Raw genomic sequence first — 15275 nt, forward strand, 5'->3', positions numbered from 1 at the left:
GGGGAGGGCAACTATTTCGAGCTTTGTTGTGAATCGATGGCGATTTTCCATGTGCCGATCAAAAATATAGACCTGCAGATTTAGTCTACCCGCGTAAAAACGCCAATGCGCACGCCCAAAACAATCAATGGCATCTTTGTTTTACAGAGCTCTACAATAAGACTTCACTATTTTTTTTTAAACAATATATAGATATGTGTATGTTTAAGTTTTAGGAAGTTGGTTTAAGTGGTGAAGACGCCCCTGCACGCTTGGTTTCAGCCAGTTGAACTGTCCGTGGTGCTGAAGCTTTCAGGTCTCCGCAAGTTTTTGTGGGTTACTAATTTGGGGAAATAACTGTGTAAGAGGACCGGGCTGTTAGACTACTTACTACCGTTTTTGTAAAATGTAAAATAATCCTACTGAAAGAACAGGATCTTACCGGCCAGCCGTAGAGCAGACATCCGTTGAAACTCGGGCTCCTGCAGCCACTTCCACATCCTCCTGAAGGTCTCCCGGCCTGACTTGAGCTTACTCCAGGGTTTGGGGTTCCGTAGCAGGTCTGACAGGGTTCCCTGCGATCGGCTCAAGATCCTCTGGGCGAATATGGCCTGCGGAATGGAGTACCGTTTCAACTCGGCCGTTATCCGCTGAGCCACTTCCTTTGTGTTGATTTCCTCCGTTTGCATGCCGGACCCTGCTACTCCCTGCGCGGCTCCGTGGCCGTGCCTCTCACGGCCCCCCAGCATGACCGCGCCGTTCGCCTGGGAGTGGAGGTGACTGTGCGGGTGGTGGTGCATGCCGTTGAGGTTGGAGATCATACCGTGGCCGTGACCCCCTAAACTTCTGGCCAGGTGCTCTTGGTCACTTCGGGACAGCATGGAGGCGTGGGACTCAAACCCGGACACCGGAGACAGCATCTTGGCGTCGGTGGAGAGGTGTGCGCTTGGACCGTAGGCTGACAGCGGCTGCTGGGAGTTGTGCAAAGAACCCAGACCGCTGGACAGCGGGGACAGCGAGCCGTGGCCCATGCCGGACACGGACATCTCTTTGGGGTAGTGACTGTACAGATTGCCCATGGAGGCGAGCCCCCGGTGGTCGTCCCGCATCAGCGTGAAGCTGCCGCTGACGTTCCCGGCGGAGAGTCGTTGATGGGCAGCAGCGTGGTGGTGAGTGTGCGGGTGGGAAAACTTATCCGAGACGGTGGATATCGGAGGTAGATGCTGCAGAGGGGTCAGCGTGGTGTATGTGTTACTAAGGCTCATCCCGGTCTCGCACATGCTGATGGACGGGTGCAGGTGTCCGGACAGCGCAGACGGGTCCGTCCGGTAGTCCCCGCCGGAGCTGTCAAGAAGCGAGGCCATGCCGGAGACCATGGCTGTCCGCGCTCCGGGACCGTGTGAGACCAGATTCCGGGAAGCGGAGCTGGGGGACAGCGACGGCCGCGCGTGCGGAGAGCTCATGAGGTCTCCCACCTGGGAGTGCGAGGAGACGCTGTGAAGGTTCTCCATGGTGAGCTCCATAGCTGGAAAGATATGTGTTCTCCTGTCCCACCCTCCCCACCCTCTACCCCTGTTTGACTCTCCCTCACGCTCCTTCTCTCACGCTCACTCAGGGAGGCGTTCTCTCTCTTACCCCCTAAGCCCTCCTGGTAAAATTGCCAAACCGTTTGATGGCCAATCCATTGATAAAAACTCTCCAATCAGTCCAGTGTGGCGCAGATAAGTTGCGATGTTTTGAGCAAGGCGCACAACCGAGCGTCTGGGCTGCGTCGGAGCGCTTTACGCATTCATGTGGATGGGAGCTCTCCGGGGCTATATCTCATCTCTGGTCCAACAGCGCTTCCACTAAGAGCAGGCTGAGCCGCGTGTCACAGAGATGGGTGCGCGCATCTATGTATTTAAAACGTGGGGCGGGTACGAGCAGCGCTTTCTTAAAGGTCTTCCCCACTGGGATGAATGCGCGCCCGGGTAAAACACAATGTCTCTCACCATGTCTCTCTCTTTAAAATGCTTATACATAAGTTAGTTTTGACAATTTGTGGGCTATTTTATATAGGCTCGTGCATGTAATGCTCGTCTGTGCACGTGTAGCTCTCTATACACACATGACACGTAGACAGTTGATGGCCTGACATGTGGAACATGGTAAAATAATACAGTAGTATCAGTTTGTGGAAACAGGAGTTCCTTACAACTAAACTTTGTTTTCCCACGGACTGTATGGTTTTGCATTCATGTGCTTAGTGATAAACCGGATCGAAGTATTGATTGACAGAGATTAATGACGTGGGGGGGGGGGGGGGAAGGAGTGAAGGAGGTCACAAAGTGAGTTAGGACCCCAACGCTGCTTGCAGACCAATAAGAGAACAGCTCTTTGGTTTGGATGGAGCGAAGTTCACCAAGTCCATGACATGAAGATTGGTGTGGGATTATTCAATTGAAACACATTTTACGTAAAATATCAATTCATAAATAGAGTTCTCTCGAGACACTTTACAGATAGAGAAGGTCTAGACCGCACTAGACCACATCATTTACAACAGTTCTAGTAGTTCCAATGGATAAGAAATCCAGAATCATCCAAATAGGTGAATGATCCGCTTAGAATACAACTGTCCAATCATATCGTTTTAATTATATATGCTGTGTGAAAATTGCAAAGGTGCAAAGCAAAGCGCACTTCTGCTATTTGGCACATAAGAGAAAAATTATAACACATATCTTCTTCATTTGTGAATTGATGTCAAATCAATGATTTGGATCCCAAAATATGAAGTGTAACGCAACGACAAAAATAACTTTTTATCAATGCAATTTCAGAATATAGCTTAGATGATATTCCAAATAATAACAGGCCTTATAATAAAAATAATCATAGATAATGAAAGCCCATGTTTCATGTTGTGTCTTGTATTGAACATAGTTTAGAGACTTACAGATGTTTTGCAGACAGTCAACTGGTCAGGGAGTGTTAAATGTCTAATTTCTCTTATTAACTTACATAAATAAATTTTAAAAAATTAAAAAATTAAAAACAGCCATTCAGCGCGAGGAGCCGGTACCATCCGCCTCTTTAATACAGGTGCTGTCCGGTTAATCTGTGTGTGTGTGTGTGTGTGTGTGTGTGTGTGTGTGTGTGTGTGTGTGTGTGTGTGTGTGTGTGTGTGTGTGTGTGAGAGAGAGAGAGAGAGAGCAGTTTAGTAAGGGAATTTGAGAGGCAGTCAATAGTCTCTTTGTCATTATATTCTTTATAGATTTTATTTATTGCTCTCAGTGATTTAATTTGCTGCATGGGACAAATTAAGAAATTACATATCGAAAAGAAAGATATGTTGAATAGATAGGCCTGTAGTTATTGATACTGTTTATGAAATATTATATAACAGAACATGATCTTCACAGAAAGAAAGGGAGATTCTGGCTTTAACTGCAACCGTGACAGCTAAAGTACTAAATGAAGATTTTTTATTTTTATTTTGTTTTTACAAAGGAAACTTTAAATTCATTTAGAAACTCAAAATAATCTTTCATTTTGGATCTTGCAGCCAAAGGCTCTAAAAAAATTATTTTAAAGCCAACTAAAAAATGTAAGGCGTCATCATTTTTAAGCATTAAAGAACATAGTATTTACTGACCCGACACACACACACATACACACACACACACACACACACACACACACACACACACTTGTGTGAGCGAATGTATTTTGCTCTGTGTGGGCTACAGGCCCAAAATAATCCTAAAAGGTCAAAACTGAGCCGACGGTTATTATTAAGGCACTTTTTTTATTTGATCTTTTAACCACAAACTTGCCTATTTACAGTATATTTGTAAGAGCACGTGGTCTAAAATACTTCTAGCATAACATTTAAATTAAACCGGAGAGGTCCACCCATACTAACTGTTATTCATAATATCATAGGCTACTGCTCCGATATCGACCATATCGTTTGATGTATTGATCATCGATCACTTGAATATCGTTCGCCGTTGCTTCCTAAACAACATATGTTTCGCTGCGCTGTCCTGTTGCACATGGCTGACTGGCACCAGGAATACACACTGTTATCATCTCACTGAGCAAAAGGTATGATGATAATAATGATGTTGCCCGCGTGGGCCTGTACTTTCCCTTTTCGATCATCAATGCAAAACCTTCTTGTTAATTATTTGATCGAAAAATCGTTTTATTCATCGTCGGTGTCCGTCTTTTTGGGTCTTAACACATATATGTGCTCTTGTACTATTATGGGTTTCCCAACGACGACAACACGCGTGTGTGTAGGCTGAGTGTGAAATACAGATTGAACATAAGATGTGGATTTGACTTTGTGAGACTCGAGTGCAATGAAAGCAATATATCAATGCATATTTGATGTAGGCCTAAGGTATTTATTGGCTTTGATCTTAATGACATCTGAATGACTTGGCCGTTTCTTTAGTGTATCACATTCATCACGTGTTCATTTTAGAGTGACTGAGTAAAACTATAACTATAACTATAACAGTCCACACTCACACATGTTCCTCTAAGGCGTCAAAATGGGCTGAAGTGCAGTGCGTGCGTCATTAGAGGACACTGCAGCTTTTTTCCGTGCACATACACAGACACACACACATATACATACACAAACACATACACATACACACACAGGACATACATACCGTGCACATACAGGATCTGCTTATCTGCTGTCTGACCTAACACATGGGATTAAATGCATGTTTCACCACCAAGAATGACCACTCATTTTGAGTTGATTGACTAAGCCTAAGATATTTCGAAATGCAAACATTTTAAAAATTAAATTACAAAAATTAAATTTAAAAAAAGTTCAAAATAAATACAATAAAATGAAATAAAATTAATAATATTGTAACAGGCCCTACATGTCAGCTTGGAAGATTTTTCACATGCTTGGTTTCTATTGGGAAAATGAACTAAGGAATAGAGAAGTATAAAAAATATCCTGGAGCTACCACAGACATGTTGCTTTTGTATATAAGTCAGAAAATATATTAATTAAAAAAAAAATAAAAACAGGATTTGTGGTATTCTTCCTCAATAATCTGTTGGTCTCTTTATGTAATCTGCACATCTTCTGTCCTTTAAAGCTGAAAGATGTCTGTTACATTTCTTTTTGTCATTCATTTTATCTGAACGTCCTAGATATTGGATATATAAGATTATTTCTGTGTAAATGGAAAAAAATGCTAAAGTCTACTTTTTCTAAAAGGCTCACAGAGTCATTATAGCACATGAGACAGTTTGTGTTTAAATAACAGATAATTCAACCTATTGGAAGTCTTTTACATGAAAAAAAAGCAATTCAATTTGGAGTGTTGTGTATAAAACCAGATAAATAATTAATATATTACAGATTTATCTGACTTGTTTGGACATTGAGATTGCTGCAGTCGGGTTATTTTCTCCACCTCTTCTGTTGAAGCAGGTATATGTATTGTATCTAATATATCAGAGCAAAAAGGAAGTCAAACAATATCATAGAAGATATGAAAAACATAACATCTCAACAGAGTCTGAGATTATGGAATAATACAATTTGTGTTGCTAATAGGCCATAACAATGGTTACATTTATGTACAACATTCACATTTATCAGGACAAAAGCTATATGATTTATCATGTTATGTTAACAACGGGAAAAATCCTATTGATTAAAACAACTCAACAACTGTATCCACTCGCTCAATTGGCATGATATCGCAAATACCAAATTATGATATTCTTGTCATTGATTCTGTCTGGACAGGCGTGGACTTCTGCAAGAATTTAGACCCAGTTCATGATCCAAAAGACTGTGTTTCCGTGTTGGTGGTGACATTTAATGACATTTTTATTAATCATATCTCTTTATCAAGTGAAAATGTACAACTTCTCCGGCATCCATATCCTCTTAGGCCACCGGTTGCTAAGTAACAGAAGGAGAGATGTATTGAGACAGAAATCACAATAGTAAATCAATTGTCCTGTGAGGTGTGTGTGTGTGTGTGTGTGTGTGTGTGTTTGGTGTTTGTCTTGGTATCGCACAGCCATATTGTCTCTGCAGTTGACTCTCTAAGTAAAGGCCGTGGTAATATATTTGACAATATCAATATTTGAATGATCTCTTTACCTTCCTTTCGCAATTAAATCTAGTAAAGTAGATTATGATTTCTAAATGGATCGGATCCCAAATTCCAGGATAGTCACCCACACTTGTCCTTTCAACCTCGCTACGTCATCTTCAACCATTTTGGATCCAAAGGTCACCTGGCTTCTCCTCCAGGGATTATCCGCTTTTTGTCATATCAGTCGGTGCAGTTTGAGTCTTATATAATGGAAAGTCTTATCTTCAACATACAGCGGCAAAGCAACAGATTAGTAGTCATCTAGACCACTGGAGGACCCGACGCTGCATGTACCCAAAAGGGATGCATCGGACATCATTGGCATGCCCGCGGATGGAAACCAGCCCCAAATTTCTAAAAAACAAAACAAAAACATGTGGATCTTCAACTGGGAAATTCAAGAGATTTTGAAAACAAATGTTTCTTTAAAGCTATTTTTGGTGATTAATTCAACAGATGGAAAAGGGTTCTTTTAATGTGTTTTGTAGTTTATGTGTAGTGCTTCCTGATCTGAAGTCAATGTTGTATGTTGTGGAGATTGTTATGCCCTATGAGACTTTTGCGTTGTATAAATAAATATACATTCATGTAATGGCAAATCAAGACAAATGTTCTCTATCATCTAGCTTAGCTTTTCTAATTTGGCCATGAAAATATGAGTTTTTTGTTCCAAGCTTCCAATGCTTAAAAGGCTGACTGTAAGCCTTTACAAGGCTGACCCCCCCCCCCCAATTCCAAAGACAAGTAGAAATATACAGATGTACTTTAAACCAGCTTCTTCGTGTCTCTTTCCCTCCGGCTCCAGCAAGAGGCAGAGAAATATGCTGCTTTCATACACTCGCATCGATTTTGCCCCTGGAACAAAGACAGACAGAGGGAGATGGAGGCAGGGAGCGAAGGAGAGACGGAGTGAGAGACATCAGAGATGGATAAAGAGCATTTCATATTGAGAGAATTTAACCGCGCGTGTGTGTGTCTGTGTGTCTACATAAAAGGGGGGAAATGCTTATCAAGCTGGCTTCAAGCTCTAAATGCGTTAAACAATGTAGCGTTTACTCTGAGTTTGACAGAGCAACAGAGTGAGGGATGGAAAAATAGAGCAACAGGGAAGAAGAAGAGGAGAGAGAAAGGAAGAGAGAGAGAGAGAGAGAGTTGGGCTGGTGTTAAGGTGATTAGTCTGGTGGGTTGGCGATAGAGAGAGTTGATCAATAAGCTATCGATCTCCCATTGCGAGTGTCAGGTGGGTAGTGGGAAAGAGAGGGGGGGGGGGAAGAGGGTGAGAGAAAGTATAGGAAGGGAGTCGGTCCTGCATGGCTTGACTTTTGAAAATCCTTTACTCTGCAGATGACAAATAACCCATTAGATTACAGGAGAGCTGGAAAATCTGGAAAGCCACACACACACACGCACATACAACAACCCAACACGCAACCACGCTCACACACACATGCATACACTGGGGCATTTCCTGACTGTTGCAAATATTTCTCACTTTCAAATGACCACGGTACGGATGATTTTTCAACTCCGGCTGCAAAAGAAAAATCATTTCTGTAAGTAGTGTGGAGGAACTATTGAGCTCATTGCAGTGAAGTTACTTAGCAGACCATTACTTCAAAGAAAGAATTCCTCTAGGCCGAAATATTCACTGAAGCAAGTCTCACTCAATACTCACCCCCAAGCCTTTTTAAATGTTCTGCAATAAGTCTATTAGAAACGGGTGACAAAGTTGAAGGAAAACAAAAGCAGAAAAGAAACCAAGTTGCCGATCTCCATTTACTTTTTTTGCTAATTTTGAGCTGCAAAAAAAAGAAAAAAAGTGTTGCATTCAAGAACTTGTCGTCTGTTCGGAGTATTAAAACAGCAAGATGATATCTTCTGACATTAATCGGATGATAAACATGGCCAATACATTAACCGTCCAATCCTCACAGCCAGGAAGGGCAGTTATTAGAATCTGATGAATGAATATTGAGGGAAAATGTATTGAAACAAAAATGAACTGACAAAGTTAACACGGAAAGATGACACTGCGCATATATATTTTCGGTGCGGTTCTCTTTTGTGTCACCGAGAACGAGGTCATGATGTAACAAGGTTTTGTGCTCCCTGGTGTAATCTGGACTATGCCGGGTGGGGTCAGAGTTGAGGGGTGAAAGGTGAAGGGTCACTTCGGTCCTTGAAAATACCACAGAGCCCAAAGGACCAATGTCAGAGTAATAAAGGAGAGGATGGTTATTGAACAATCCATCATTTTAATTGTTTCAGCTCCCATATAAATCAGAAGTCAGGTGGGGTTAAAGCACCAGAACTGGAGTCAGACTTCAGTGCATAACCCATAGCTTCCTCCATCGGAAGAAAAATTTCTTTCATGAGTCTCCACTTTCTCTTTGCAGGGGCTTTGGAGATTTGATGGCAGGGAATGATGGATTCTCCTTGCATTGGGTCTCAGCTCTTAAACAGTCATTATCATTAGCTGACTTCAGGGCTCATTTGGACAAATGGAGAGGGCTTTTGATATTTGAGAGAAGCCGGGAATAAGAATGGTTAATGGGCAAAACACAAGCGCCTCCTCGCTTTCTCACCCACGCTCGGCTATCCCATCCTTTACCCTGCTTACATTTTTCCTCTGGTTTCTCCTCTGCCTGGCTCTCTCCTTCTCATGTCCTTGTCTCCTGTGTGCCAATACTCCCCCTCCATGCCTCCCTCTACACGCTCAGAGAGCCCTTCCTCCACACCCAGTGTCCGCGCGGCCACACTGGGTGTGCGGCCCGCAGTCTTTCAAATGAATGTAGAGATATTGACAAGTGATGGGCCTGGGAGGCATAGATCATCAGGAGCGAGGGGAGAAGAAGAGGGCTGGGATGAGGCTAGGCCCGACGGATGGAGGGGTTTCCCTTTTCATCCATCCTGCAGCAGCTTACTTAGCTAGCTTTCTGGGGCTGCGTCCACAGGCTTCAGAAAGTCAGAATCTCAAAAGTCCCTACTTCCTATATGACTCAGAAAGCATTAGAGCTGGAAGCAAGAAGACGAGGCAAACACACCTTTTACAATAAAAAGAACCAGGCACACACTGTAAATATCAGCACCTTCCACATATCCTATGTAAACTGGATAAGCTGCTAACAATGTGCAAAGAGCCAGTTGGTCAATACGCCAATTACATAGATGAGGGTATGGAAAGGGCGAATGATAGCCAATCAGTGAAGAGCTTTTACTGTCCTCCAGCAAGAGCTGACCCCCTGACCCCGTTTGATGAGCCTCAGGCCAAAGGTCTCCTCTCCAGGGGTCAGAGGGCACTGCCGCACGCTGGCCGGAGAGGTGTTGCTATGGTAACGGCACTGGCCGAAAAATGGCAAGGTGTGGCATTTCGGAGGAGAGGGGTCAGTGTTGATGGACCGAGCCGGGATGTGATGTCGCTCTGGTTATTTACTGTAAGATGCATTCACTGACAGCTGGACACATGTGTCCCGCATGTGTCCCAATATGATTTCATGCAAACTGCTTCTAACATAAGCGATCAAATTCAGTCCATTTTTGAAAAGTGCTTTATTAATTTGATTAATGATTTGAGGTTTGAAGTTAAGGCAACTTTCCACGCCAAAAAAATCAAGATATTGACTCCAAAGTTTGAGAAATGTTCTTAACATGACCAAAGGTCAGTTCTTTGTTTATCCGTTTAGCAAATAAAACAGTATTTTATTTTATTTATGCATTCATTTATGCCTTTCTTTATTTACTCCTCTACTGCACTAACAGTATGTGACTGGTACTTGTACTCTACTTGAGTGTTCCCATTTAAGGCTACATTGCACTTTTACTTTACTTCAAAAGGGAAATATTGTATTTTACGCTTCTGTATGTCTCTCATAGCCATAGTTGTCCCTTTGGAGATTCATATTTTTAATTAATTCATACAACACTGCATCCATATTCACAATATCACAATGTATTTAATGTAAGTCACAGAAGCCAGTTTTCTGCAGAATAACTGGGGATAATGGAAGTACATTTGCTCTTTTACAGCAAATGCTGGACTGTTAAAGTATAGCAATTTTTTAAATTGTGGTACTGATTTGTACTTATGTCAAGTTTCAGAATCGTCACACACACACACACACACACACACAGACACACACACCAACAAATAGCTGGGCAGAAAACTATTTCAAGCTTTGTTGCACCATCTTGTGGTGGTTGTACACACAACAGCTGTAGTGGGTTCTCTGTGTGGTACTGGTAGGCAATATTCCAAAATAAGAAAATATGAATTTATTCTCACATATTTTTTCTCTGTTCTGCTTAACATTGTTAAAAGAAAAAAGCTTGACAGTGAGCGCTGCTTCTGTACAAGTCCCTTAGATTTCACATATGATTTCATTATGCATCTTTGCATAGTTTTCATACGTATAATGTTACATAAGAACCCCATTTATTTAATTTTGTGCATATTCATGTTGTTAACTGAATTCGTCCCAAGAGGGACACAGCTTCCTGAGACTGCACAGTGTGGTTACATTGTAAGACTTATCTCCACAGCACTTTGGAGGAAAGTCTTTGAACTAAACCTGTTTGAGTTGTGACTCACTCAGATCTTCACTCAGATCTTTCACCCGCGTCTTTAAATTAACTCACGAGTCTCTAGTCTCGTTAACTCGGATCGGTTGAGTTCTACTTCAATTCAATGTAAAATAACAGTTACTACTTTTCCTACCCATCTCCTTTGATTCAGGCCACCTCTACCAGTTGGATCATGTTCTGTATCCTCAACTGTTCGAGAGGCCTTGGCCAATCATCATATTACATCACTCATATTGGGTGAGACAACACATGCACTTCTATCGGTCTCAAAAGAATCCCTGCCTCTATCTTTTCTCCCAAATCTTTCTGTGACAATGTGTTTAATTGTAGTTTTCCCACAAGGAAAGCTGTGTAAGGTCATCGCCTTGTGCTCGGGCCGTTGAAGGAAGCAATAACTACATAATGGCTGCAGGCAATGTTCACAATTTGTGTACGTTGCCATGCATCTGATCCTATCTTGGTCAGAGTGGGAGTTGCTGAGTCAGACAGTCAGAATGAGCTTTTCTCTGCTAGGCCACGGCATGGTATGGCGTTGGATACGCCTTGTTACCTTTCTCTGTCTACTTCATACGAGGCTGGAGGATGCTGGTTGCCACTGCCATCCCTGGCTTCCTATTTATTCCAACATGGTGGTAAGTCTGATGAATGTTGGCTAAAAAATGTCAGAGCAAAGATTTAAATTCCTTGTTGTGTTGTGTCTCAAATAGAGACCGACCGATAATGGATTTTTAAGGCCGATGCGATACACATATTTGGTTGTTTAAAAATCCAATATTCTGATCTATCAGCTGATATATATATAAAAATAAAAAAGATCCTAAAAGGCATTACAAAAGATAACCAGATTTCCCCAACATTAGTTATTCGTAGTTATTTTTGAGTCCCCAGTAAAACAATATGATAATAATTTGTTTTATTGTCACAACAGAACATCAAAATATATTAAAGTTCTGATACATAAAATGCATAAAAATACAAATTGAAGATATGAAACGTAAAGTCCTTTGAACAAAAAATAGTCTAGATAGATAACCTATATATTTAATACTGGTCTAATAATACCATTTTTCTCAGATATACAGTACATATTATGTTACAGGTGCACCATCACCTATGTGATCCACATGGGTGAGTACTTCTTTGTTCTTTCTGTTGTATTTGTGTACTCTATTGAAACCTAAGTACTTAGACCAACAGAACGGTTGAAAACTCAGAGTGATCTTACTTTACTTAAAGGAAAACATCAGTTAGTATCATTCCCTGTCATAGCCCTCTTTAACCCACCAATTAATTTCAAATTGGATTTTATTTTTGTCAATGAGAGACAACACTGGGGAAAATTAATAACGTAATATTTACACTCAAAAGAGGAAAAGCTCTCCCTACAGTTTGCATTTGCTTGACGTGTTTGCTCAATTTCCTGCGAAAGGTCTGTCAAGTGGAGCTAATGATATCAATGATGGCAATGCAGCAATTCATCGTGTTACTCAATACACCTGTGTGTGTGAAAAGTTAACCCTTGTGTTGTCTTCCCGGTTGCTTTTTTCAACATCATCATTGCTTTTTTGCAAGTTTTTTGATATTTTTAATGTTGAGATTTTCAGGGCTTATTTCAATCGCCCAAAATAAAATGATCTGAAAATGGGTCAATTTGACCCAAGGACGACATGAGGGTTAAGTTACTCTTAATTCACAGCAGACATTTTGGCCTGTCACAGTTGTAAAAGCACAGGTGCAAATAACATCTGCAACGGCTCCATTCTCCATCCAATGACCATGGCCTGTGACTGTGACCCATGGATATAAACAGATCAGTGGCAATTCTAATTCAAATGCCTTATATTCTGTTTGCATGTGTATACAGCAACATCCTGCCATACCTTGTTTTTGGCACAATCAGCATCATGGCTGCTATTATTACCATGTTTCTGCCAGACACACTTCTTGATCTCATCAGGCAGGCCAAACCCATCAGAGGGTCATTGAGTGCGTGACTGTGTGATTAATGATATGACAAAAATAAAGATTAATTATCAAATAAAGACCATAAAATAGTGTGACATAAATAGGACTTTTCATAACTTTATAACAGCTATTATTGCATCGAGAGCAGGTCTGGAGCTGCAGTTCTTTAACGTTCACTGCTTTTTAGCAGTTCATGTATCAATAAGTCAAATGTTGATAAGAGTAATAAGCTCAAGCAGTTGAAATTGACAACACATAAAGGAATAGGATGCGAATATAAGAGATGATCTCATATTAGGTAGATAGATTGCCAATAAAATATATGTCGGAATGTATGTAGGTGCATCTAAAATTATAAAATGATTACACAAAAACAAGCACAATTGAAATGTGTATAGACAGTAAGGCTCAAATAGAACACAATGGAAATGGTAATCTAAAGAGGAAATTTGAAGGGATTCGATAATGGAAAAGAAAACGTTACATGTAGACCAGCTTGTCCGTGGGGACCACTTTCGAGTGAGTTGAGTCCCCTCAAAAAGTTGCCCTCTAACGCTCAAATGGCCACTGCTCGTGCTAAGATTGCAGATCTGTGTGATCTATCTCTGTTTCTCTTTGTGTCTCAAAGCTGCTTGTGTCCAAAGGAAACAGCCATAGACAGCGAAAGAAATAGACAAAGCTACACCATTCGACAGAGACCAGTGAAGTCATTTTTCCGATGATGGCTGAGAGGACTGCACAGCCTCCAACTGAGCTTGATGACATAGATGTGACGTGGGCAACATGTCTGAAAGTCTTCAGGTAGCTGTGCCAAGAGAAATCTATTATGAATTCATAGTAGAATACTTCATATGAATTCACTTGTCACATACCAAAGTATTTCCAATTCATTTTGTTCTGATGCGTTCAGGGACTCTCTATGGGCTTCTCCTTTGACTTTATGCCTCCAAGTCCCCCTGATTGCCTGCGAGCTTCTCCTGACTACAGTAATTTCTCTACTTTGCGACAGTAAACCGCGTGGTTATGACACAATCGTTAGCCTATTTTTACAAAAACAGCTGCTACGGGGCCATAATGTGAGATATAAGGTGATGGAGGCGACAGCGTCCTCTGCTGAAAGGAAATCATACAACAGGAGTGGAGTGATCACAGATAAAAGCAAAGTAAATAGTATTTCTGTTTTCTGATGTGTTGGGCTGACATTGTTATTTATTAGAGAGAACATCTGAGCTTCTCGGGTCTTCACGCAGTACAGAATGAGATAAAGCAGTTGAATTTATGTCATCTGGAAATATTTGTGGCTGGATTATATTTTCTCAAACAAAGGCTAAGGATAGATAGATAGATAGATAGATAGATAGATAGATAGATAGATAGATAGATAGATAGATAGATAGATAGATAGATAGATAGATAGATAGATAGATAGATAGATAGATACATAGATAGATAGATAGAGAGATAGATATTGATCCCAATAAAATGAGAAATGATGGTGTTACAGCAGCACACGTACATCAGTCAACACAACACAGAATATAACTATGAATGAAATACTAGAATAAAATATACACACATACAGTATACAGGAAATAATAATAGTAATAGGGATAAAATATAAGAACAAATGTTTGAATGTATACAGGATGGGAAAACAACATGCATTAAATAACATGCTAAAATGTATATAAACCAATTGTGCAGGTTGCAGTATCAGAAAGTATAACATATAGTATAGTGCAGTATTGTAGTGTCTAAAAGTCTTTTCTAGTACCCAGTGATGATGTGTTAAAGATTTTTATTGCCTGTGGTAGGAAGTATTTCCTGTGGCTATTGAGGAAAAAACTAACTTTAAGGTTTTGAACACACGGTTGCACAATGCAGCAGTAGCCTACTGCATATACTATACTGTATGTAGTACTTATGTCACAACTGATGGTATTTAAGATGGGTATAATGTTTAATACGTTGCAGGATTGTTGGCCGGCATTGAATGTTTTGAAGTCAAATATAATGGTCTTGAACTTTAAATATGTCATCTTGTGACCATTCTGTGGGCTCAGCTGGAGAGGGTACACAATATTTCATAAACAAGGGCAGATCAGTATTCTTTCAAGGTGTTCAGACATGGTTATGCAACTGATTCTTGTGCCACAGTTTGTCTTATCATAAACATGGATTACCAGCTGGTCAAAGCAGGCAACTTCCAAGGGATCTAGGCCCAAAAGAAAGTCCCAAAGGTCACAGGGCCACTGAGTGTCATGCACTGGTCTTGGTAATTTGATTCATTCTAAATTTGTAAATGCATTGACGTGAAAGTGCATTAGATACTGCAATATAATCCTGTGATCCTATGTTGACAGTTTTATTTTAGTTAATACTGTGCTGTTATACCAGAGACCGTTAATATGATTACATATACAGTATGTGTTGTACACAAAAAACAGCATTAAACAGCTGTTGTTATTCTAGTACAACAGCACTTGTTGTTGATCATTATGTCTCTGCCATGACCGCGTGCACCACATGGATGTTAAAGGCTATAATAAAGCCATGGCACCGTTCTAGATGAGTCGGATGCGACAGTTTACATTAAAAATGCACAGATCAGTA

General features: G+C 40.8%; 1 protein-coding gene across 1 annotated transcript in view; it reads right to left on the reverse strand.

Moving 5' to 3' along the window:
- The window catches only part of onecut3b (one cut homeobox 3b), a 14620-nt gene extending 13110 nt beyond the window's left edge, over positions 1 to 1510 (reverse strand). Inside the window, exon 1 of the mRNA XM_034888748.1 lies at positions 422 to 1510. Coding sequence (XP_034744639.1) covers positions 422 to 1502 — 1081 coding nt within the window. The 5' untranslated portion in view covers positions 1503 to 1510. The remainder of the gene's footprint in view (positions 1 to 421) is intronic.
- Positions 1511 to 15275: the final 13765 nt, after the last annotated feature.

Source organism: Etheostoma cragini, chromosome 12, assembly GCF_013103735.1.
Source record: "Etheostoma cragini isolate CJK2018 chromosome 12, CSU_Ecrag_1.0, whole genome shotgun sequence".
Taxonomy (NCBI): domain Eukaryota; kingdom Metazoa; phylum Chordata; class Actinopteri; order Perciformes; family Percidae; genus Etheostoma; species Etheostoma cragini.